The 25,982-nt window shown below is 42.1% G+C and overlaps 1 protein-coding gene across 1 annotated transcript in view; it reads right to left on the bottom strand.

Moving 5' to 3' along the window:
* The window catches only part of tenm1 (teneurin transmembrane protein 1), a 170,528-nt gene that overhangs the window by 5,029 nt on the left and 139,517 nt on the right, over positions 1 to 25,982 (bottom strand). The window contains exons 23-35 of the mRNA XM_069171293.1: positions 19,062 to 19,216; positions 16,288 to 16,371; positions 15,610 to 15,804; positions 12,825 to 12,912; positions 11,027 to 11,223; positions 9,597 to 9,910; positions 8,801 to 8,973; positions 6,869 to 7,113; positions 5,883 to 6,176; positions 4,377 to 4,621; positions 3,533 to 3,675; positions 1,490 to 1,701; positions 115 to 416 (exon numbers count right to left, since the gene is read on the bottom strand). Coding sequence (XP_069027394.1) covers positions 115 to 416; positions 1,490 to 1,701; positions 3,533 to 3,675; positions 4,377 to 4,621; positions 5,883 to 6,176; positions 6,869 to 7,113; positions 8,801 to 8,973; positions 9,597 to 9,910; positions 11,027 to 11,223; positions 12,825 to 12,912; positions 15,610 to 15,804; positions 16,288 to 16,371; positions 19,062 to 19,216 — 2,647 coding nt within the window. The remainder of the gene's footprint in view (positions 1 to 114; positions 417 to 1,489; positions 1,702 to 3,532; positions 3,676 to 4,376; positions 4,622 to 5,882; positions 6,177 to 6,868; positions 7,114 to 8,800; positions 8,974 to 9,596; positions 9,911 to 11,026; positions 11,224 to 12,824; positions 12,913 to 15,609; positions 15,805 to 16,287; positions 16,372 to 19,061; positions 19,217 to 25,982) is intronic.

The following is a 25,982-nucleotide window of genomic DNA, read 5'->3' as shown; positions in this document are numbered from 1 at the left end:
GAACCATATTGCCAAGATGACTAAAAACAGCGTAGTAACTACGCAATCCATATTTTGATGTGTCACTGGCACATTACCTACAGTATAATGTATATTTAGCAGGTGCTGACTTACCTAGCACTGGTCCCATGGCTGAGCAAGTTGATGTTCCCGTTGAGGTCATAACTATAACGCCACTGAGGCCGCTCATTGACCGAGGCACTTTGCAGCTGGCTGTCTGCATCGTACTCATAAGTGTAGCGGGTCACGTTATTGTCCACGCCAACCCTGATGTCACAGGTGGTGGTACGTCCTGCCGAGTCGTACTGAATAGTCATCCAGTAGGCGATGGACTTAAGGATCTCATATTGGACCTCTACCACCTGGCCATAGGAGTTGAAGACCTTGGTGTGCTTCATCAGATGGGTGGTGATCACCTAAACACCCAAAGACAATGAGGACCCATGTAAGTAATTAATTAATTTTGTTGGCCAGAAAAAGGTCCCATATTGTAAAAGTCAAATTATCATTTCTTTTTTGTTTATAAAGACTGTCTTGGTGTCAAAACTCTCAGTCCACAGAGAAATGCACACAGCTCATTGACTTTAGAAACTGTGCTTTTTGGTGAGCTGTTTGGACATCTGTAAGTTTGTGATGTCACAAACCCATGCTTATGTGATATGTTCCCTTTCAATGTCCAACTTTTTGTTGAAGAAAACATCAAATGGTTATTTTTTTCATGGAGCTTGCAAGCTAAAACACAGAAGAACACCTGTGGTTGGACTGGACATGTGTCACTCAAAATAGTCGGGCAATATTAATATCAATGAACCTTAAAGACACAGAGATGGTTTCTGGCATTTGGAACCACAAACATATCTCCTTATGGATATCAAGACTGAAAATAAAAGAGTAAGATATGGGACCTTTAGGGGCAACAATACTAGCTGTGGACACAAAACTGACATTAAAGGGTCAGAGCAAACTTGTTAGCAAACAGCTGCCTATTTACACAACCAGCAAACAAACAAAACAATGTTTTCATTTGGAGTTTTATTTTTGGTCACCTTATGTATCGAATTGCAATTCCCTCTACTTTTAACTCTGTTTGGGTCTTCACCAACTCCTGAGATAAATCTCTGGGTCTTTGGTTACTAAATGTTTTGTTTACAAGCAAGCCAGTTATGTCATTGGTGCTGTACTAGGACTGTAAAGTAAAAACAGCTGCCTGTCACTGGAAACAAATTTAACACTTAACACTAAACAGTAAGGGTAAACCAAACAGTAAAGTTGCGGGACATAAAACCAAAACAATGAGCTGAAAGGCACTAAAAGGCTCCACCGAGTTGGGAGGACCTGCAGAGTCAGATTATGGTTATCTGTGTGTTTTTCACCTGGGGCGACCACTTTGTTCATGTAAAAATATTGATTAGTGAAGGTTTAAGACCTCATTATAGCTACTACTGGGTATCATTATTCGTGTGTCATAATTAAGTTGCTGGCTGCCTACCTGGTTGAGGTCATAGAAGATGACGCTGAACTTGCCAAACTGCTCGACCCGTCCTGACACGTCAACATAACGGTACAGATCGATGGGCAGGGGGGTCTCGTTGATGACCGCCTGCATGCTAGTGACTTTAAAGTTGTTATAACTGTAGTCAAATCTGGCGTTGACCAAGCCTTCCTCACTGAAGCGGAAGATTTGCCGACTTGTCAGGGGACCTGTGCAGAGGAATCAGAAGGGATTCGTGTGAGAAATTCACTGACATTCTGTCAAAAACATACATTAGAATGTACTTGAACTAAACACGAGCATTGGGCGAACAGCCCTTACAATTGGCCATCACACTTCCCGTCCAAGCCTGCCTAATTAATTCAAATCAAGGACTAATCTAACATCATTAACACTGACACACGTAGTGCAATCCATTCAATCTTAACTATCCCCACACCTCTATGGCATTTCCAGTGGTGACCTTTAATATGGAGAGATAATGAAATCTAAAGACAATAGCCATGATGGGCCAATGTGCTCCTTAATGTCAGAACATCAACTTTAACAACACCATTCATCACCTCTGCCGCTCGCTACTACATCCCGTCCTCCATTTGGAAAAAGGCCTGCTAATGAAACACCATTATGCTGCTATTTGAGATGACTCTGATTGCAGTTAAAATGACTAAGTGTCTCGCTTTGGAGACTGTAGAGAACTGGATCAGCGTTACAGCTTCTATTTTTATTTTCTGTGGAATGTTGTTTCTAAACCTGCGCTAATGGGAAAATGGCAGAAGCACTGAGAGTGAGGTGGAGGCTTTCCTACAGCCCTAGGGAACTTGCGGTCTGTTCGTCTCGCTTCTCGAGCTGTCACTTCCCCAAGCTGTCATCTTTCCCTCTCCGTTTTCTGTTCCTTTTCTCATTCGCCTACCTCTCTATATGTCTCTTTTTTTTTGGTGCCTTACTTTTCCTTGTCTGCTCTCAAGGGACAATTACTACTATCTCTGCTCTCTGCAAGGCTTCGTTTGTTCTGCTGAAATGAGATCAGTTAAAGGAAGGTGAGAGTCTATTCACAGCGAGGGCAAAGCGATAAATACACACACACACACACACACACACACACACACACACACACACACACACACACACACACACACACACACACACACACACACACACACACACACATACATACAGCTGCACCTCACAGATTAGTGACACCTGATCATGGCAAGCCTATCACAAAGCCATGGGAAATGAACCAGTAGCAGAGATGAGAGTGCTCTCAATGACCCTGGATACTCGGTAACTTATGGGAATTGCTGAATTGTACTGTATATACAAATATATACAAGTATATCCTGACATGCTATACCTGCTGCCACAGCTAAGGAGTCCTATTGATGGTCATGCTATTATCCAGTAGTACTACCACTATCAATTTTCTGTATCAGAAGTGAAACAACTGTTTCATTATTTTGAGTTACACATCATAGCCTCAGCTAAGATTTCATTATTTACTCTCACACAAACAAGCACTGATGGGAACATGAACATAGATAAGTGTTGACACACAGGCATGCAACACAACTCTAGTATATTCACACCTAGCCCCCCTACATGTCCGCTCATATTCATATGTTCACTTGTTTACTTTGATCAAGCTGCGTAGTTGCGGAGGTGGAGGAAGAGATGGAGATTCAGAGCCCTGGCAGTGGTCTCGTATTTACAGCTGTGGTAGACCACAGTCTTCTGTTTCCTATTTAACAAGCTCGGGCCGATTCACGTTTCAAACCGTGACAGCGTAAGTCTCAGATGAAATAGCTTCACATCTGACTCAAAGCCAGACTACAAAGTTTGCTACCACTCATAAAATCTGGCATGAAATGCAGAATCCTTTAGTCCCCCTTCATACTGCAGATGCTTTATGAGTTTGAGATTCATGATCATGCAGGTCCTTTTGAATGATCTGTTTTAAGGTGACTCTTTGCACATTGTAAATATTTCAATTTGTGACTGTTAGGCTCGTATTCGCAGTGAGTACATATGTACATGTACCTGTCTGTCTGTATCGGATGGAGCTTATGAAGCCGTTATGGGTGAGATGAATGGTCTTGACAGTGCCAGAGGCCTCGTCGTAAGTGAAGGTCACCAGGGTGGAGTCATAAACCACCTCGGAGAGCCGCGCTGCTGGTGTATACCTAGAAAAACAAAAAAAGAGTAAAATGAAAAATTACAATTTACAGATCCGATGATAAATTAGTAAACCATGAAATGTGGAATAAAAAACATTTTTCTTTTTTTTTTTTAAGTACAGTGGAATACATTTCATTTTCAATATAAGTAAACATGCTATGCCACATGAATAATACAAAGGATCCCTTGGGCCACCGAGGAACAAGTTGCATCATCCTTCAATATTTCATCAAAATCCAACCAGCTGCTGTGGCAGTTATGGTCTTTCAAACCTTGAAAATGGGACCATTTATTATAGTGTCCTCATCAAGCCAATGAGTATTAAAAAAATGCCAGAATTGGTCCTCCAACTTTCATCAAAATCAGATCAGTGGTGTCTGACATAGTCTGATGATAAAAAACTTGACCTTTAATCAGTCTCCCCCATTAGTCCAATCAGTGTAATTTGTAAGGACAGCTGGCTGTGTCTAGTGCAGTTAAGTGTCAGCTAGACTTGGTGTAATAGGGCTTTAAAATTTTAAGATTAGACTTTGATTATAGCACCTTCATCAAGCCAATCAGTGTTATGTTTTTATATGGCTGACTATAGTGCCAAGATGCATAATGCCTCCAAGTTTAATCTGAATCATGCCACCGGTATTGCCACAGTCACCTCTTCCATACTGCGTTGCAACAGTCGGGGATATTCCCGTGATGCGTGTCCTACCTGTAGATGACACTGCGTCCTGTTCCCAAGTACTGCGTCCTCATCAGCCGCCCGTCGAGCATGTAGTCCTGCATGAAGGAGGCCTGGCTGTCTGGAGGAGTGTAGATGTTTCTGTAGTAGCCGATGGACAGCAGCGACTGCAGGGTGTGTCTCACCATGCTGGGCATTGTCACGGCAACCAGACGGTCCGTTTGGTCGTATTCGAACACGTAGCGCCGCTGGCTATGCAGTAGCAGCATGATGGACTGCAAGAACACAGACAGACGTGCAGAGTTACAGATGCACTGCAACTCAGTGGTTTGACAGGTTTTTCTTTCTGTCTGGGCATTTTTAAAATTTTTTAATTCCAAGGTCCTTTAGATAAAACTCTCTCTCTAAAATGTCTGTTGAACAAAAGCAACCTTGGTTTTAGTTTGAGGACCACTTCTTTTCATTTATTGAAAGCTACTTAATTCTTAAACATACATGTCCATAAAATATATTTTAAAGAATCACCATAATTGGAAGTTCAGATGTCAACAATTTTGTTTACAGCAAATTATTAAGACTTTTTTTTTCTTGTCTGACGAGATTTAAAAACCTGTGCTTATAGCCGTGCACCGATTTGAACTGTTCCAACTGCAGTATAACAATGTTCTTTTTAATATTTCGATTTAACTGTAAGGTATAATATTAATGTATTAATAATATATGCAGGTGTTATTAATTTCTCAATGGTTCCGTAATATAAGCTCATTTACACTCTAATTTTGTCTTAGACCAAAAACCTTGAGACTAAATATATTTCAGGCTGAATATCATTTCATTAAATATTTCAATTAATTTCAAGGACGGAAATTATACCTTCTGGTAGCTTTCAGCTTTGTCACCCACGGTGTTTTAGTCCTTTTTATTACAAATTACAGAAGCTGTGCATTACTTCGAACCATTTGTCGAGGCATGGCGAGTGTTTACTGTAAAACCCTCTTTCAGGAAACTGCTGTTTTCTTTTCACCTCTCTGTGAAGAAAATCAAGTGAGATAGCCCTGAAAGCTCCTTGAGTTATTTAATCCATCACAAAAAACACACAGACTGCATTTCACTGCTTTCAAAGCTTTGCATTGTTGTAGTCCTGCAGACAGGACTGCAGATCGTCTGCACAACCATGATAGCGGGCCGAATATTCACTCTGCAGACACTGTAAGATGGGTATACTTAGTTAAAATAAATTAAATTAAAAAAACATTGTTGGTACTATAATACTGTAAATGATTTTAATTTGCTTTCAGTTATTACTTTCATTTTCCACAACAGAAACTCTTCCCATGCTAGAAGTCTTTGTTTTGGTTTCAGATAAGTGTAATAGCTTTAAAGCAGGAGGCAAAGGAAGTGCAGATGTGATTTCTGCGAAGAGCAAAAATTAAAATAAACAGCAGTGATGAAGCCATCAAACAAATTTCAGCACGAAACAGTCAGAAACTGTCTATCACATCCCCCTTTGAACATATTGTCTCTGAATTATCGTACTCTGTCTGCGTATGTGTAGCTCCAGATCTTGCCGTTGACCCAGGCTCTTGACACCACCCTGTCATTTTCGTACTCCAGCCGCTCAGACCACTCTCCACGGTGAATGGCGGACAACAGTCCTCCACCAGAGTAGCTGATGTTAACTTCAGTGTATTTGCTGCTGGGAGACCACACGACTGGCCGACCCAGCGGGTCATACTGGATGTGGAGGGTGAACTTCCTGTGGTCATCGTAGATCTTCCCCACTCTGGTGCTCTGATCGAAGTCGATGGACAGCAGGTTCCTGTTATGTGCCTGAAGGAAAAATCAGTAAAATGTCAGCTTGAGGGAGGAGAGCAAAATAAAACTTTTTAATTTTACTGCTTCATAATCATCATAAATTCTGAATGAAGCCACATGCATGCAAATATAAATGAAGTGGCATGTCTGCGACAAGCAGAGATTTCATTAGTTTAGATAAATTAATTGTGACATTTAGAGCAAACCGGGCCTGCATAATAACAATCAATTGCCTGGTGAACAAGTGGAGAAGCGAGTCCTGGGGACTGCTAATTAATTAGTGCACATCAGATAAAATGTGCCTTTCTTATGAAATATTCTGTTTGTGCTTTAGTGCCGAGGCAAAAGAGAATATGTGTTTCATGCGGCTGTGGAAAGTACAGCTAGCAGGTTCCTAGTCATTTGATCTATCAGCTCACTCCCAGTGACGTCAACAGTCACTCAAAACATGCAACACCTTGCGCAACATTAACTGCTGTACAGTTTCACTGAACAGTGCAGTTAGAAAAGTCACATTTTGTTTCACCGTGGTTAAAGGCCAGCTTGTACAACGTAACTGGCTGAGTTGATTATTTGATCTCTTCATACAGGATTCCACGATATTTGGTGGGATGTTTTCAACCTGCTGTTAACGCATACTGACGCCGTGTAGAACTTGATTTTTCGTTATAATCAGTTATCTGAGGACTAAGCTGTAGATGTTTTACCCTAAGACGGCGTTCATAAGTGCTGTAGTTGGTCTTGCTCTGCTCCTTCCTCTGCCGCCACTCTATCAGGCTGGGGGCGTGGTCTCCAGGCAGGCTGATGTTACAGCGGCTGGCTGTGGGACTGACTCCTCCCCCGAGGCCTCCCGGGAGGAGAGGCTCCGTGCTCAGCGACAGCTCCATCCCGCTCGCCAACAACACCAGGAATGACCCATCGGCGCTGACTCTGTATGAGCTCTGCGCGTGGTCTGAGGGTGTCGATTGTTTGTCAAACGCGGGTCGTTGACACATACACACAAAACCACACATGCAAGAATGCAAATATGCAGCAACGGTTGAAAAGAAGTGTGAAAAAACATCAGTCAGTGTCTCAGAAAACAGCCTTGAGAAAAATCAATGGTATACAGCAGCAGACTACATGAATGCGACGTCTGGTTAATTGCATAAATCACTGGTCTTTACACATTTTCTCAACATTATAGCCGTAGTGTATCTTCAGAAAAATATGATCTATTGAAAAAGAGAGCGGGAAAGAAGGAAAAGAAACAGATGGACAGATAGTGAGAGAGGGGGCGATGAAAAGAGGATGAGAGAGAGACGAAGGAGGGAGGCGAAAAAAAAAGTGGTGGTGGGAGTATATGTCTGTGTATGTCGGGGGAGGGGGGATTCAGGGAGGGGTGCTTGGTTTTTCACACATTGCAAAGGTTTCTCGGAAACAGTCCTTTCACTTCTTTTGTGCTGAGTAATATTACATAAAAAATGTATACATGTCATTTTCACTCTGTCTCATGTCTCTACCATTTCTAAAACACAATTAATAAAGAAAATAACCATACAATTATATTTTAATCATAAAAGGTGAATGGAGCTAATAATAACCTGGATATAAGCTTGATTCCTTCCACCGCTGTAAAACCTCTTTCTGCACATATGATTATTGTTGCGTCAGAGGCAGGCAAAGACACAGTGAAGTTGTGGGTGGTGGAAGTAGAGGGGCACTCTAAAATAGGGGGTCATTTCAACTTTTCCCTGGCAGCTCTGTCATACTGTGGAACCGCCCGTGTCCGTGCAAGTCTGTTTGTGTGTGTTGGAGCAGCTTTTCCTTCCCTGCAGTCCTGTCATTGTGACAACTGCTAGAAAGCAATTAAAGGGATGACATGAGAAGAAACTGCTCCCATGAGTGGCTTCTCCACTCCACTCTCATTTTCTCCTCTTGTCATCTCTGCCCTCTTTTCCATTTTTCCCCTCAAAGTCATTAAGAAATTTCACAAGACAGTTAGATCTGTCTCTTTTAGTTGTAAATAAAAGAAAAAGAAATACACAGCACTATCTTATTATTATTTATATTTTTACTGCCTACCAGTTTGGTTATGTAAAAAGGTCATACTGTATGAGATCCATAAGTCATTTATTTATAGAAGGGGATAAATCATTTTTCAAAGCTGTAAATCTCCAGCGCATACATCCAGTGCAGCGGATGAAAGCGGCAAATAAGAGAAACACAGGTCAGAGTGTCTGACCTTAGCAGAATAACGGCCACGTTATTGCAGTTTGCCAGTGATAAATGTTTAAACATCACTATAACCTTACGCTCTGCCCTCCTTATACAGCTGTGTATGTTGCCCATGGTTTAGCGCCCCCAAGATGAGTCATAAACGGCCTTGCGGCATGTTGGTGGTGAACTAGATGTGGGTGGATGCATGGTGAGAAGCTATACTCGCTCCTGTGTTTCAGCCATTAAGTACGTAATGGTTACATCTGTGCCCCCGTATTTGGCCGTTTAAACTCCTTTGTCCTCCTACAATTTACTAATGTTCCTCTTGAACTATGATGAGTAAAAAACACACACGCACACACACACACACACACGCGCGCGCACGCACACGGACACGCACACGCACACACGAACACACACAACTCGTCGTGATGCTGTACCTTGTCTGAACGTGTAGATGGTGTCGCTGGCCGACAAGTTGGTGCTGGTGACAAAGTTCTCACGGTTGGACGCCTCGAACTCCACTCGAGACCAGCGCTCCAGGTTGCCATGGAAACCACTCACCTCACCCGTGGGTAAGGTGATGTTGGTCACTCGACCCTCGCTGTTGTACCTTGGAGAGTAAACACAGAGGCGCTGATGTATAAGCACAAACACACACAGACAACTGTCGCCCTCGGACAAATAATGAACACAGTGGCACACAAACACGCGCAAGCACACAGACACACCTTCCTATACTCCCCGGCCCTCTGTTTTCCCCCTCCATGCACAAACACTGGCACAGACTACGTGTCAACTATGATTTATATGTGTAATTATCCAGCTGTGGAATCTGAGACAGGGACCAGGCTGGCAGTGGTGAATAATTCAGACAGATGTACTTTAGTGTGTGTACCACACTGAATGTGTGATAGTAAACATGTATGTGATCAAAGTGCAGCAGTGACATCCTTCAGTCACTTAAGCAAATATTCAAAAGAAAACCAAAAGAGTCCCCCCATCTTTCTACAGCGTAGGTGATGCGGGAGTCACCACCAGATGGCACTCACATTTCACACCGCCGACGTAAGCTCTGTCACATTAATACACTTGCACATTCAGGCGAAGCAATGTCGACATGAACATTCAGTCAAGCAACAGAAGAAACTAGTGGGAAAAATAAAAAATAAATAAAAAGGACAGAAAGAAAGAAAAATGAGAGCACAACAAGCAACTGAAAAACTGTAAACGTACTCATAAACAGTGGTCCAGCTGTTCTCATCACTCTTAGTTGCTAGGAGACCTGTGTTGCCATGGTAAGTGATGTGGGCGATGTCATGGCCTTGGGCGGACACCTTCCTCAGCGTTCCGCTGTTGCTGAGGGACAGCCAGTACACCTGTCCGCCAGGGAGCGCCAGCCACAAAGGCACTCCGTGGGCGTCTCTCCTCACCTGGAGTCCATGGCCGTCGCGACACGTCAGCCCCGACAGCTGGCCGTCTGTGCCGTAAGTGAAGTTGTACAGGTAGTGGCCGGTGATCAGGTGTTTGGTGTACATGTGGGAGCCGTTCTGGCATGGAGAAGAGGAGAGGGGTAGTGTTCAGGATTCAGCTGCATTAGATATCTGTACATCTAATTTTGTGTGAAAAGTTCTCAGTAATTATGAGTTAGTTTCAGACTAGTGATTTACTAAATTGGACTGCATCATAAAGACAAAAAGATTTCAAAAACAATTAACTATACAAACATGAAATCATTGTAGTATTACAAGATGCTGCATAACTTTTAAAAAAAAATAGCAATGTTAGGGAGGCAAAAATACATTAACTTTAATTACTAATTCTGACTTTATTTTAATCAATATATACATATAAGAAGAAATGCATGTGTTTCAGACTAAGTAGTATTATTACACTTTAGAATGTGTGATGAATTATTGGATTAAGCAAACCTAGGTCACATTATTTTATCATTCAGTCATTCAGCATTATCAGCATTGTATTTAGTTATTTAAGAAATACATATTTTGTGAAATGTAACTTAAATGCTCTGTATTTATACGGGAGCTTTTCACCTCCGTGATCTACCAAGCACTAATGTTTCCCATTCACCACACACACACACACACACACACACACACACCCACACCCACACACACCCACACCCACACCCACACCCACCCACACCCACACACACACACACACACACACACACACACACACACACACACACAGCCTGAGCGAGGTCCTCCCATTTGATATCATTATTAAAGTTTAAGAAGAGATATGCAGACTCTTGGTTCTAAATGTGGCATGTCAGCAAGCTGCTGTTAGCTTTGTCAGTTGTTTTAGATTCTAATTCCAGCAGGCAGTTACTGGGTGATAATAATGATAACAACTAATATCTATGTAAGAACTAGTGTACATAGCAAAACCCAATTTAATTTAGTAATGTATAAATCTGAAGAAAAAGTTTAGTTATAACTTGACTAAGTTTGAACTTGAAAGAGCATAAAATTACATTAAATCAGTTTAAATTTGTGTCTACTGGGACAATAATGACATTCACAAAAAAGCACAAAGGTCTTCTCCTGGTTCTGACGTTAACTAAAATGTAGTAATCTGCTATGCAGATACCGTAGACACAAATATGCATGTTTTATAAATGTAGTGTAGGCAGTGTGCACCTGGCTGAAGAGATAGAGCTCCTGGTCCAGAGGGGAGCTGATCTCCACTAGTCCGACTGGGCTGGGCTGAGGCTGGTTCGGACTGACCGCTCTGATCCGGATGTTGCCCAGATCAGCAATATACAAGGTGCCATTGGGGGCCACTGTCAGAGAGGAGGGAGCTTTGAGACGAGCATCACGGGCGTAGCCTCCATCTCCTGACATGAAACACAAGAAGACATTATTTTAGTGAGGACAAATTGTTATCAACAAAATAGCAACACTGAAAGCACCTTCAGTTGTAAACACACTGAAGAATATAAAATCATTCCTTAGTGAAAGACAGAATCCCAACTGGTACAGAAAAGGTTTGCAAACTATGAGAAGTTCCCATGGAGCCGCTTAAACGGTTATCAGTTTGGCTCAGGACTTGGACTTGTTGGGATACCATGGCTTGGCAATGGAGTGGATACAACCACCTTGATAGTGACCTCGGCCTTATCAGACAGTGGTAGTAGGCGACTGAATGCATCCAGATGTCTTTGGTAGCGCAGCGGGATAATAGTCGGGTGAGGCCCTTTAGATGCTGTCAGCAGTAGGCCCGGGGCCTCTGATGGGTCTGTACAGACAGCAGGGTGGCAGTTTATCTCTCGACAGCACACACATTATGTGTGTATGCTTTTGTGCCAGTGTGTATGTGTTCATGTCCGCTGGCTGTGTGCTCACACGTGTGTGCATGTTCAAAGACACTGTGTGAGTGTTTACGACGAAGGGATGGAAACGGAAAGCCTCCGAAGAGAGTAATCATCTGTTAACAGCGAGACATGATTGAAAATATGCAAAGTACAACCCAAGAAATAGGGATGGTTACAGCCCATTGGCTTGTGGCATGGGAGAGACACTTCCCTCCATTTTGAATAGAAAAGAGACTGATTTTTTATGAGCAGAATTAAATGATAAAATCGCATCCTCTGACACTTACAATGAAAGCATGGCCTAACTGTCAAAAGAACATCTGCTTGTTTGTTTGGTCCTTTCCCACTTCCCTTTATTACATTTCAGGTGCCCCTCCATGATACACCAACCGGTTAAAACATTCAGCGGCTAGAAGGGAGCTTTTTCTTCCACCAGCTGTAATTTGAATGGATTTGAAAGGTTTCTCTCGATCTGGTTCCCACTGAAATGTAACTGAAGGTTTCTGCAAAGAAGGAGCGTCCCTCTGAATAGAAATACATCGCCCCGTACACAAGCATTTTCTGTACATCCAACACACATACAGTACATTCACCTGCTTCTCCATTGTGACATGATAGATGGTCTTTTCTTACCCGTATATTGTCATCTTTTACCTGAATGTCATTATCAAAATTGTTTTATTATATTTCAAGGAGAGTCAAAGCAGCCCTTACACATTAAGATTCCATCTGACTTAATAAACTGAAATGCAGATAGTAGAAAAGGAAACAGTGCCAGAGACGGACAAGAGGGAGCTAATTATTCTCTACTGCTAATAAAATTAGTGGCCAGCAGGGACACACGGGAAGCCAGATTTACTGACTCCAGATCAAGACATACTGACATGCATCAGATCGTGTAAGTTCTTAAAATGCTCCGGTTTTTATTTCCTCTAAATATACTTTTGAAGCAAGCTGAGTGTGATATAGTCGGAAATCATTTTAAATGCTGTTAGATGTTTTTAGTCCTGTAATCCTATTAGACATAATCTAATACTCTCCCATTACTTAATCCTGCACTCACATAACAAGTGTGTGAATCCGTGTGTGTGTGTGTGTGTGTGTGTGTGTGCCTGATGACCCACCAGAGAAGCAGTCACAGTTGGGGTCTATCTTACAATCACAGTCCGTGGGGGCTCCAGAGATAACTGATATCTCGCCGTTGGTTGACACCTGCAGAGTTTTTTTTGTTTAAAAAAAAAAAAAAGGACACGTCAGACACGGCTACAACATGTTGTAAGAGATCATTGTTGTACTGAAGATAATGTTCAACATTTGTTACGTCCCATCTCTCTGATAAACAAGATAGTGTTGACATTTCATAAAAACATGAGCTGAAAATGCAGATTAATGATAATGAAATGAAATAAGTGGAAAATGATGGCAACATTTCAGGCAGTCCACCAAAAATACCTCAGATGAGATCACATCTTTTTAAAAACTGAATTGAGAAAAAAAAAAAAAAAAAAAAAGGCGCTATGTATCTTCAGTGCAGGAGAACATTCCCTGTTTGGCTTAAATGCGTATTTGATGCCTGATTTGACAAACATTCGTAATGTTAAATTTGGCTCTCCAAACGAATTAAACTGATTGTCCTGATGGGGAGGACTATAAATGAAGGTGAAAACTGCTACACCAACAGTTTGGATTAATCTTGGGAGGATGATGTCTCTTAACTGCCCCACAAGGTGCATGCATTGCTGGAGGATAATTGGGGAAGATGATATATTTAATTTCTAATTTTTAAAAACTTTATTATCCCTCAGGGAAAGTTCATTTGAGTTTTTTTTTTTTTAATTTGTATTTATTCATTTTGATGCAGCTGTGCTGTTTATTGGTTTTCACTCCGAGTTGGAGTAAACTTATACCAGTTTCGTGTCTATGTGGTGCCTCTAAAACGCAATAATTAATATGTTATCTGTATATCTGTAAAAGTGTGAACACAAGTTAAAGATTTACACGTGCGGGGGAGCAGACTTTCTTTAAACCGAGCTGGGTTAGCTGTTTCTCCCTGTTTCCAGTCTTTGTGCTAAGCTAACCAGCTGCAGGATGTAGCTTCATCATTAATTTACACACATGAGAGTAGCATCGATCTCCTCGTCTAACTCTTGGCATGTTTCCCCAAAATGTTGAACTACTTCTCTGAAATCTGTATTTATCAAGCATCTCAGAGGAGAGACATTCTTCAGGGCGAAGGATAAAAACATTTCATCACCTTGACCCTGTCTGTCCTCCATGTTTCTCCTGTAGAGCTGTCCTCATCAGTTTTGTGTGCCCAGCAGGTGGACAAAAAACAAACACTCATTTCCAGAGGTGGTGAAGTATAGAGAGCAGAGCCTTTAATTTAAAATAATAACAAAGTTCTTCACAATGCTATAACAATATGCCGGCTTCGCAGAAAACCACTTCTTGCAATTTGCCCCTAATTAGAAAATTGAAAACAAACAGCCACAACGGAGCTAATTTCAGACAATGATTGTGATTTTAATGCACCCCAAAGCTCCAATGCTACGCATATTCAATAACACTTATTGGTTATGCATGTGTCGTCCTTGATATTCTGGCCAAATGTTCTGCGTCTATGTGACGGACAGACGTGCCTGGACCACGAGAGCAGCAGGCAGTGCCAAAACATCGCCTAAATACTTATTGCAGCCAAAGCACGTTCTCTTTTAATGGGGCTTACTGTGTTGGTTCACCAGTACAAGATGCAGCTGGTGTCAGCCACTGAAGACGAAATGTAGCACTTAATTTGTCATTTGAAATAATAATAATAATAATTTAGTTTCTCCTGCATCACTTTGTATCTGCTTCAGCCTGACTGCTTTTTTAATGTGTTGATTGCACATCAGAAACTATTGAGAAAATCTCAACACATCACCATCACACATCTCAAAGCACATCATTATTCATTTTGTTTGATGGTTCAGTGTCATAAAACAGTGTCGTTCACTCTCAAACCTGTTGGTGAGTGAGCAGCAACCTTCATAAATGTCGACAGTTGGATCTTTTTACTACTAGTTTGACTTTCTGTCTAAATGATCCTGACGCTTGACAAATAAAAGCCTGCAACATAACATGGGTGTGACAAATACAGTAAAAAAAAAAAATTCATTGCTCTATTCAACATGGCTGGCCCGCATCAAAAAGGCATTTTATGTTCCTGTCTGCCTCCACATGGACCCAGCATGGTGCTGCAGACCACAAAGGCAGTATTGATTGAGTCCAGCAGGCAGTATCTTTGTGGAGCTGGTGCCAAAATGCTGCAGTCCTGTGATAGCATGCTGCTAGCTAATAGAGTTAATCGAGGAAAAACAAATTGTTTCCTGAAAATGAAAACAGACCGTTGGATTATTTTTGTTTGGCTGCATTACAGTTTTGTACGTCCACGTAAAAGAAACAGATTCTGGACATTGCCTTGCTGTACAGCATCTGTTGTGCAGATACCCGGACCACAGAGGGACACATGATACAACATGTTAGATGGTAAATTAGTGTCATAAGGCCAGATGGATTGCTGGTTTTAACTTCAGCTGAGCTGTTTTTTCCTGTTCTCTGCTAGAGATGTAGAAAACATTCTTGCATGGACCTGTGCTGTGTGATCATTCACAGGGGCTTTAGGGCGTCTGTCGTGAATTTAGCAAGACGCATGCAGCTGCCGATTTTTGATGGTGTAGCAGTATATAAGAGGTGCAATGAGTCAATGGCTACATTAAAATAGCCAATAATCAAGACTCTGGATGAGTAAATCTTTTGTAATTTTGGTGAAAATTTATAAAATATGACATGGGTAACAGAGCTGGATTTTAATGACATTAGAGTGTATGATTGACAGCTGCCATTCAGAGCATGTGTGATATTTTTAGTGACCTGTTGGATGCGGTTGATTCGCCTCTCATCAGTCTCAGCGATGAACAGCGTCCCTAGGTGGGACAGGGCGATGGCCTTGGCAGCCTCCAGGGTGGCGCGCACCGCTGCCCGGCTCACCAGGTGGTGGTCAATACCTGGCACCTGGCAGTGGATGGGACGTCCTGCCACGATACGCACCTGAAGGTTTTCTGACACCTGAAGAAACACGCTGTCATTTAGTATCTACGTAAGCCGGAATGTAAACAGTTACAGTGGATCAACAGACTCTGCCACTGGCAATAACTTCTGTTGATCCAGGATATCTAACATCACCAACCTCGAGCCTGCCTCGTCTTCTGACTGAATTTTTTATAAGATACATGTTCAAACAGGCAAGTCATACATTTTTGGAGAAAAAAACGAGTGATATTTTCTTAAAAAACTCCTGCCGAGACCAGTGATAGCATGTTATTTTATAAAACAAGGTGTCTCCTTTGCTTTTCTTTAATGTGAGCAGCTTCACTCTAAATTCACCCGAAGTGACAGCACTGCAATTTGTAAGAAATAATTCATTACTCTCTCTTCCTCTGCTCCACACTGTATCATCTTAGTGTCTCTCAAAAAAAGCACATGACTAAATATGAAACAGGATGAGAATTGATTTTCTGGCAAACACGTGTTTTATATGTGGTTCTCTACCTGTAGGACAATATTGTTGTCCAGGATGTAGAGGGAGTTGTCCAGCGGGTTGATGGCCAGGTCTGTTGGCCACTCCAGACGCACCTGTGAAGTGACGCACACACACAAACGTACGCAAACACATACCATACATTCAGTTACTGTATTTCTATGAAAAGTGAGAACAAAAGAGCAGGAAAGCCTTGGAGGCGATTGTCCACAAAAGTCAGTTACAGGTGATAGAAATAATATCTCCTTAATAACATAGTATTAGGCCTCCTGACCCTCCCTGTTCATGCAAAGGTCAGCGGCGGGCAGGGAGCCTTCCCCGTGTTTATTCAAGACTCACACCGGCTCGCTTCGGCACTGTTCCAAATGTCATCCAATAACCATGATCGCTGCCTGCTCAAATAGCACACCCTGTCCACTAACACTGTGGGGGTCAAAGCCAGGCAGACTGACACTAGCATACAGCCACCCACCTCACTGCCCATCTCACACACCCAAACACTGTGAGCTGCAGCCGCGATGTAGATGAGGCGGTGCGTCGGAGGCATCAGGTGATTGATGACTCTGAGAATGGATTAGTAAATAAATGGATCATGTTAAATTGCCACTGACATGTCCAATTATAGGCTCTGTCAAATGAGAGAGAGAAGAGGGGTTCACTCTGAAATCCCATTTTAAGAAGCAAAGAGATTCATCAAGCAGACCTCACCACGTCCCTCGCCGAAGAGGACATGCATCAAAACTCTCCTGCTCATGATATTGAACTTTGCAGCGATGACAGGCGATCACTTCTAGAAGTTAAGTTGACCTGCTCACAGAGCTGAGCCAGGGCTGAATCAAGAACTTATATGAGATCAAATTAAATTTGTATATTAATAAATAAGTGTATACATGTTTGTGTTTGTTTTTGTTTTGTGTATTTTTTTGATAAAAAGTGGAATTAACAAAATTTTCAATTATAATTTTCATTATATATTTGCACTTATAGAGCTCTTTTGTATTTGTGTTCTCTAAGATCACATTTAGCCTATGCTGTTCACTTCTTGTACATTTGCTGAATAGATTCTTGCTAAAAGCTTGAACCATTGTGAAAAACTGCCATTATGTCATCGTAACAAATGACAGGGAGCAAGGTCACTGAACAAAGAATATAGCATTTCCCAGCATGCCTTCTCCTTCAGAAACTTTTGAGGATAAATCAACTGACTTAAATAGGCCTAAGTGATGGGTAGAAATAATAGACTATTTCATTTTAATAACACATTTGGTTTTGGGTTATTACAAAAAAAAGACAAATACAAATGCATAAAATAGGCAATACGTAATAACCATAAGTGTGAAAGGTTGTATCCAGAGCTATCACAGTCTTTAGCATTGCAATAACTGTTGATAAATTATTATTCTTTAAACTAAGTCAAATTGTGTTTGTAACAGTTTACTCTATCGCCTCACCTTCCCACCGGTGTATTTGGACATCACCATTACTTGTTATGCTTCTGATTGTCATAGAAATGTAAAATGTAAAACTACAATTTTTTACAGCTGGAGAAATGGCATTGTTTAGGTTTGTCCATGACTCCACATCTTAGTTCCCTATTTCTTGGTTCATTTCACTTCATTTCATTTCACAATACAATGTGCAGAGGGCTGTGTGAGGTTCAAGGACTACGGATTGCTGCAGGTGCTAGTATTATGGTAAACCAGTTCTACTAAGCTAAACTATTGAGTTTACAAGTTATGAGTGGATGCTGGTTAACTGAGCTTGCTAGCTTCCCCTTTCTAAGTGGAACTTAACTTCAATGTGGACGAGTTGCTTCAATAGTGAAGAGCTTATATCCAATGCTATGTGGAATTGTTAAAAAAAACAAAACAGGGAAGTACCTCCTGTATCAATGTTTGTAGTATAAAACACCACATCTGCAGTACCACTTTTATTAAAGTGAGGGGAATTCAAAGTTAGAATAACTTAAAAAAAAGAAAAAAGAAAATGGGCCAACACTGCTGTTCAATGAACATTTCTACAGTGATGTTCATAGAGTCAGTACAACAGGAGTTTCCATCGATACCGACAGCACGTCGAGGTCACAGAGCGTTTAAAAGAACAAACACATATGGGGGATGAACGTGATTCAATGTGATGACGCACCAACAGGAGAGCTGTAACGTAGCATGAGCTCCTTTAAAGACATATAATAGCACCTCTGGGAATTCATCTGGCCTGAACAGGCATATTCACACACACACGTACACACACATACACGGGCGCTTGCATCCCGATGTGTGGGGAGAGACCCTTCTACAGAGCCAGCAGCTCATCTATAATTCATCCTCTGCTCTAAAAGGCCTGGTATAAGTTAACAGTGCGATCTGAAGGCTGGCTCATCAAACCTGTGCAGTAGCTGTCTTTGGTCTTACCACACTCTTTGTCACACAATAAACACACACACACACACACACACACACACACACACACACACACACACACACACACACACACACACACACACACACACACACACACACCTCTCGGGAGTCACAGAAAAGTTTCTGTAGAAGAAGCCGGGTGATGTGGATTGACAAAACAATCACTGACTGTGAGAGAACAACAAACAGACACTTTGTGATTCATTGCCATTTGGATTTAATGACTCTAATTAGTCGCCACAGAAGTCCTGCAGAAGACGTATTTTTCGACAGATTATGGAAACAACAGGAGTATATTTCAGAGCAAAGCATGGCATCTGCTTTCTACTCGTCATTTCAACTCCATAGCATTATTAACTTACCTGGCTGATGTCCATGCGTGCATCACAGCTTAACGGCTGAGTCGACATCAGTCCGTTTGAGCCAATCACGGTGGAGAGCAAACCCCTCTCATTAATCTTCTGAATGGTGGTGCCATCAACGAAGTAGACAACACCTCTTTTATCCACTGCAATACCTGGGCGGGTGAGAGAGAGGCAGAATGAGCTTCTGGAGATGACAGAGAGAGTGAGTGGGGGTGAGAGAACAAAAAGGGAAATGGAGAAAACATAAAAGAGAGTCTAAGAGAGAGAGAGAGAGTGGAGATGGAGAGGAGTGGTGAAGGAAAGGAAGTGAAGTGGAGAGGGCTTCGGAGAGGCATCCAACTCAGTTAGACATTCAGCTCAGCAAGCGGCTGTCTTATCAAAGGCACTGCACCACAGAAATGTAATTATATTTCCATTCCTGAGCCCACTAAAGGGATTAGAACAATGCAACTGGAGGAAGAAGTTATTTGTCACATTAGATGTGAGCAGGGTGCCGCAGTGAACTTTTGACATTTGACGCTTGTGCAGATGCGCATTATAAATGGGCATCTGCACTTCAAACACACACGTGAACGCCTGCGTGCGCGTCTTTGTATTTACACGGCACATATGGACACAAGCTTGGCAAGTGTGTTTTGCTATGAACAGCATATACTTGAACTGTCCTTGCAGCGGAGCTCCGCAGTAGAGAGCGAGTCGAGAGAGCGGCAGATAGGTAAGTCCAGGTATTAAAGGTCAGGGCAGACTATGAATCATCTGTTATGGATGAGGAGCGACCTTCAACCCTGTCTCATCTCCATACAGACAGTAGGCCTTTGACTCGACTCTTCTGCAGTAATATTCCATGACTCAACCCTCACCTCTCAAACCACATGCCACCAATTCCCCCTGATTGCTTTCACTTTGCATTCGCGACAATAAGCCACATTTTAGTATTCCTACCAGCAATCTCCAGTGCACGTGGTGTCATTTACAAATACAGTTACTTCATTGTTTCTCATTAAGTCACATCAGGTTTATCTATGTATCCTTTTAGCTGAAGCATGCACTTTAAGGAAACAACGCCTGGTTATATTGAACTAAGTCACAATCAATTACAAAACTAAATGGTCTAAATACAGTACAGTTTGAAATAATAGAATCCATAAAGTAAACACATGTCACACAGAGCCATGGGATGATATAAACAAATTCATATCCATGTGTTAATTACTTTCACAATGAATTAGCTATTTGTTCAGTCTAAAAATTAAAAAAAAAAAAGTAATAATAATTGTACACTGTTTTATTTGCATTCTTGATACCCATAAGAAGAAATACTCTTTTTTTCTTTCTGGAGCTCTACAACAACAGGCTGTTTTGTGTCCGAGTCTTTAAGGAGCACTGGTATCAAGTATTGTCTGTTCTGTTTGGAAGAGTCCTGAGTGACACCAGTCCAACCACAGACTTTCTTTCGACAAGTAGCTTGCTAGCTCCGCAACAGAATGACCACTCATTGTTGCCTTCAACATAAAAAGGTTGGACAGTAGGCCATGCTGAGGGTGGACATGTGACATGAGCTTGAGTTTGTGACATCACAAACTTACAAATGTTCAAACTACCCAGTTGCTAAATGCAGGCTGCATGCATTTCTCTTTGGACTGAGCATTTTGACACGTTTACAGTATTCATATCGCACCGAGACCTGCTTAAAAAAAGAAAATATTAATTTATACAATATTGGACCTTTAATACTGCATTAATTTAATTATTTGGCAGCATACATAAAGTTATTATGGAAAGAAGTTGCCCGCTGCAACTGGAAACCAGACTGGTGAGAGCGGTGAGTGTGAACCAAAACATTAAAACTGCCGCTCATAAAATATGTATTGTACCTTGTTTTTGTTGTATGATTTTCTAATGGACACTGGGTCTGACAACATAGCTGAACAGAACTGAAAACCAAAACTAGATACATGAAAGATGCTAACACACCTCAGAGAGCAGAGCCAAGGAGAACTGCAGGGTGATGATTCCAGTGTGTGTGTGGGTTCATTTCTACTACAGACCCCTTTTACACATTAAGACATTTCATATAAAAAAAAACGTTGTTTAGAGCAGCTTTAAAATACTGGAAAAGGCCCATCAGAATTTCCCAGAACACAACGTAATATTCTCATAATATGTTTTTGTTTCGTGTCTACATATAATGTGCTTACTAAGTGTTTCCAGCACTACCTGTCGAGAGAATCAAGCTTCTCTAAAAGATTCAATGAGTGATCTGACCACGCACAAGCATATCATGATAAAAACGGACAATGGGGTGACACCATCAGTATGCAACACAGCACCCCGCCTCCTCTCTCATTCAGTCTTCCGCTCCCATTTTCCCTTGATTGTTTTCTGGTTCTGTCGCTCGGTCTCCTTTCAAACTCTTGTCTGACTGGATTACGTGGTGATGTGTTTGTGTTCACTGTCTGAGCCCAGGACAGAAATCACAACTGCCCTTTTTACCCAAGGCAGCACTAATGTCTCATCCTCCCTGACAAACTATAGCTTTCCTTACGTGTGATTTTGCTCAGCATGTGCGCGATCACACACACGCACACGCGCACACGCACGCGCACGCACACACACACACACACACACACACACACACACACACACACACACACACACACACACACACACACACACACACACACACACACACACAACGCTGTGCCACCACAACTAGATTCACAAACGTCCTCAGACTGAGCAACCCTGGACTGACCCTGTGAGTCATAAATCGTGCAGGTGGAGTGGCGGTGGAGAAAGGAGGTGGGCAGGGGGAGGGCCAGGGTCACTGTGTTTCCTCCAGAGGCCAGAAGGTGAACTGCAGAGCTCTCCCTCATGGCCCCTTCATCATCCCTCTGACACAGACAGATTACACCACCCACACAGCCCTAACACACCCCCTCTCCCTAACCTGATCTTCTTCTGTTCTCTTTTTGCTCCCTCTTCCCCTCTCCTTGTTTTTTTCTTCTTGTCCTTTGCTTTCTATTCGTTTTCGCGCTCCTTGTATCTTGCCCTGTATCTTTCAGCTACTGATCAAATCAATGACCTCTGACCCTCCCGTAATGTCTGTGCTCTGTTTTCCTCTGTTCAGCCCATTTTTTTTTATCCTTCCTTCTGTTCCTCTTGGCCTTGCCATTTCTTATCCTGTCACCTGGCATTATGCAGGAGGGATGTCTCAACCTGCAACGTAGTCTGAGCCTACTTAGGGCCTGAGATTTGGCACTTTCTCCCTGCTGTAGCACCATGCTCATATTCCTCCTACTTTCCTTTCACTTTCCAATCCATTCCTCCTCCTAGCACTTCCACCCTAAACCTGTCCCTGATCTTAGAGCTCATAAATCCTGCACAAGGACATGACGAGGCAGACAAGACTCTCTCTCAATACTGATTTCTGCTCTCTCCCTCTGTCTCTGGATTTTCCTTTTTCTTCTCGCCTACTTTGGTTCCATTGACTCTCTCCCAAAATCCCTTCCTTCCCTTTTTTTTGTCTTTTATGACATCCTCAGTATGCATACTTACACGAGCTTATTCACACAAGCAGGTTCTAAATAGCTGCCAATCTATCAGTAACAATAAACGCAGGACCAGACTGACTTATTTATCCTCGCACAAGCACAACAATGAAGAAAGATAGCTGTTATTGGTTGACATTGCTGAAAAGATTTCCATCAGTGTCTGTGTTGCTCAGAGTATTTTGCTATGTTTATTGAAAAGGCGGTAGATTAGTCCACATTCTCCTTGTCAGGATCTGGATTTCCTGCTGTTCTGGATAAAGCTGTGTGCTGTGTTAAGGGAATTTACAGCCCCTCCATATAGCCAATGGATACTCACAAGACATCAAAAGATTTACCGTTTCTCCCTGGGTGAACCTGGCACACTCATACTATGTTTAGAAGCTGGCAGACACACCGGTGGAGTAGTAATTGAGATAAATCTCAACTCCAGAGGGAGACGGACATTTGGCTAAAGTCGGGACTGGATTTTTATCATCAAAGAAAAGTGATTTAGACTGAGTTGCATTGACCTTGAAATAAACAGAGGAAGAGGAATAGAGTGAGGGAGAGGATGATACAGTGACGCAATTCACATTCAGCTCAGATTTAAGGATGCAGCCAAAGAGAAACAGACAGTGCCAAAGGACGTGGGCAAGAGAAGAAAGGTGGAGATAAGACAAAGGGGCATGATGAGGAATTGCTTCAATTAACCATTACAGTCCAATCACTCTCAATCAAATATTCTCTTTGTTCGGTGTTTCTGTCAAAATAATATCAGTTATAACAGCCCCCCGTGGCACTGCAATACAATCCAATCTGATTAATGACTTGAAAAGGGGTCTTGGAGAACATCAGTGTTGATTGCAGCTTTTTGAAGAGAGGAAGCCATGAGGGATTTTAAAGCAGAGAGAGCACGTGAAAGGTGAGGAATGGGGTAAGGTGAGAAGTAAGAGGGGGAGATTAATTACAAGACAAGTTGTGGATTATGTATCTTATTTAGCAGCAGTAATAGACAACCCTTTTGGCATTCAGTAACATCAGGATGTGGGGTATAAGTGTGTGTGTGTGTGTGTGTGTGTGTGTGTGTGTGTGTGTGTGTGTGTGTGTGTGTGTGTGTGTGTGTGTGTGTGTGTGTGCGTGCGCGCGCGCGTGCGCTAGTGTGTGTACAAGTGTGTGATGCATGCTGACTACTAACACCTGAGCCCTCAAGACCTCAGGAAGTAAGCCTTCTGGTATTTTTCAAGTTTCCATTGCACAGTACTTTCACCTTTCAGACGTTGACAGCAAAGCTGCCAAAAGAGGTGCTGCTAGGGATGAAAGTAGGAAGAATTGTAAAAGTTGAAAAGAAAACAAACACATCATTATCTGTCAGCCGGTGAAACAACCACCTAAGTGCAAAATAAGCACATATTCTGAAAAAAAACAAAACAACAACAACTTTTTAAAGGATGTTTTTATGGAGGAGAACGCACAATGTATGCATGTGTGAAAGTTCCATTTATACCTGGAAACTTTTGTACACCCACACAACCACAGCACGCGCACACGGGAGAGCACAGAGTGCCAGCAGCCTGAGATGCAAGTCATTCAATCTGCCCTCCCATATCCCCGGGCCCAGCAGGTGTTAATGATATGGACTCACATATTATTACAGCGTCTAAATGATGCTGGCTGTGCCTGATTATGGCCGATGGCATTTATCTACAAAGTAACTGTATGTGACTGACAAGTGCATGTAGACTGATGGACAGTTTCACCTGCACAACTGGCCCGAGCGAGGCACTGTGGCCATAAATCGAGTCAACAATATTAGCTGGGGGAAGTCTGCAGGGTTCACTAACTGCTGCAGTCCAATTGTAAGTGAAGCTGAACAACACACTGTTTCAGAGTCTTTAGCCGACTGTGTGGTTTACTGTTCACTTTCATCATTTCTCCCTCAGAACACATGATGCTGTTTGGATGTGAACGTGTGAATATATGCAAACGTGTGCAAACCTGTGTTGCAGTGTCTCTGGATGTGTGTGTGTGTGTGTGTGTGTGTGTGTGTGTGTGTGTGTGTGTGTGTGTGTGTGTGTGTGTGTGTGTGTGTGTGTGTGTGTGTGTGTGTGTGTGTGTGTGTGTGTGCGCGTGTGTCCATGGATGTGTGCGATGAAGTACCACGGCAAAAAGATAAGGCATGGCGGTTAATCACATTGTACGCATATGCAAATATAGATTGGATAATTCAGTGTCTGCAGATGAGAAATTCACACTCCCACACACGTACACACGTACACACGCACACACACACACACACACACACACACACACACACACACACACACACACACACACACACACACAACTTTCATGAAGACACTGAGGTTGCCCGTGTGCACGAAAGGGAGGAAAATAAACCTGCTTGCTCAATCTCAGCACTGTGCACCGTACTGATGTTGTGTGTGTGCATGTGTTTTGAGTGTGAGTACGAGTGGGTGCATCTGACAAAATGTTTGATTCCACACCTGCACTACAAAAAATTACAAAAATGTCTTGTATTGTGTTCAGGCTGCAATCGATCACACTGTGATGGTGCACATGCTGCATCAAATTCTGCTCTGTGATCCATGACACGCACATCTATGAACTGCAGTTCTGTAATACAAATACTGCTTCGTATTGTTCTTATTTTACCCAATCAAACCTGTATCAATCAATACAAAATAGCACGGATGTGTATTTCTGGTAGATCTTTGGTAAGCAGAAATAATTCATGCTTCTTTTAATTAATTATTCATTAAAGCCCCACAGAACAGACAGTGGCTTAGTAATTAAGTCTGAATCAGACACTGTGGCTCATCTAATTATCAACCACTATAAGTTTGTTAACATATTAACCCGCATTAATTAATTATTGATAGCTGCCTTTTTTGAGCTGCTATAGCTCTCGAATACACATGTATGGCGAGGCGAGATATTGCGGGCATGCAGAGAAGTAGAAGGAGATTTTTGCAATAGTTGCATGCTAATTTTTGTGCGAATAAACATTTTTTTCAGAAAATATGCGATTTGGCAGTAATTGCCTTGTTTGATAGCAAAAGAGAGATCCAAAGCAATCACAGAGGCAGCAGACAAACTCAATTATAAAAGCAATTGAAATGCTTTGGACTAGAAAGCTCCATGAAAGGCTGAGGGGTTTGGATCAGTGCGGAGCGTCTGCAGATTATGTCGCGCTGTTTAGAACATCAAACAAACACAAGGAGGTCTATCAATAGAGGCTCAGTGCGACTCTGCAATGGCAAAAAGAGGAACTGGGATCAGATGGGAGGAAACAAATGTTTTCACAAGTGAAAGAAAAGAGGAAAAGAGGCACAAAACTACTATGGATTGAAAATCTGTGCAGCTT

The sequence above is a fragment of the Embiotoca jacksoni genome, unplaced genomic scaffold, assembly GCF_022577435.1.
Source record: "Embiotoca jacksoni isolate LCO1_2020_lvr unplaced genomic scaffold, fEmbJac1.0.p SCAF_5, whole genome shotgun sequence".
NCBI lineage: Eukaryota > Metazoa > Chordata > Actinopteri > Embiotocidae > Embiotoca > Embiotoca jacksoni.
This window is presented reverse-complemented; position numbering and strand designations above follow the sequence as displayed.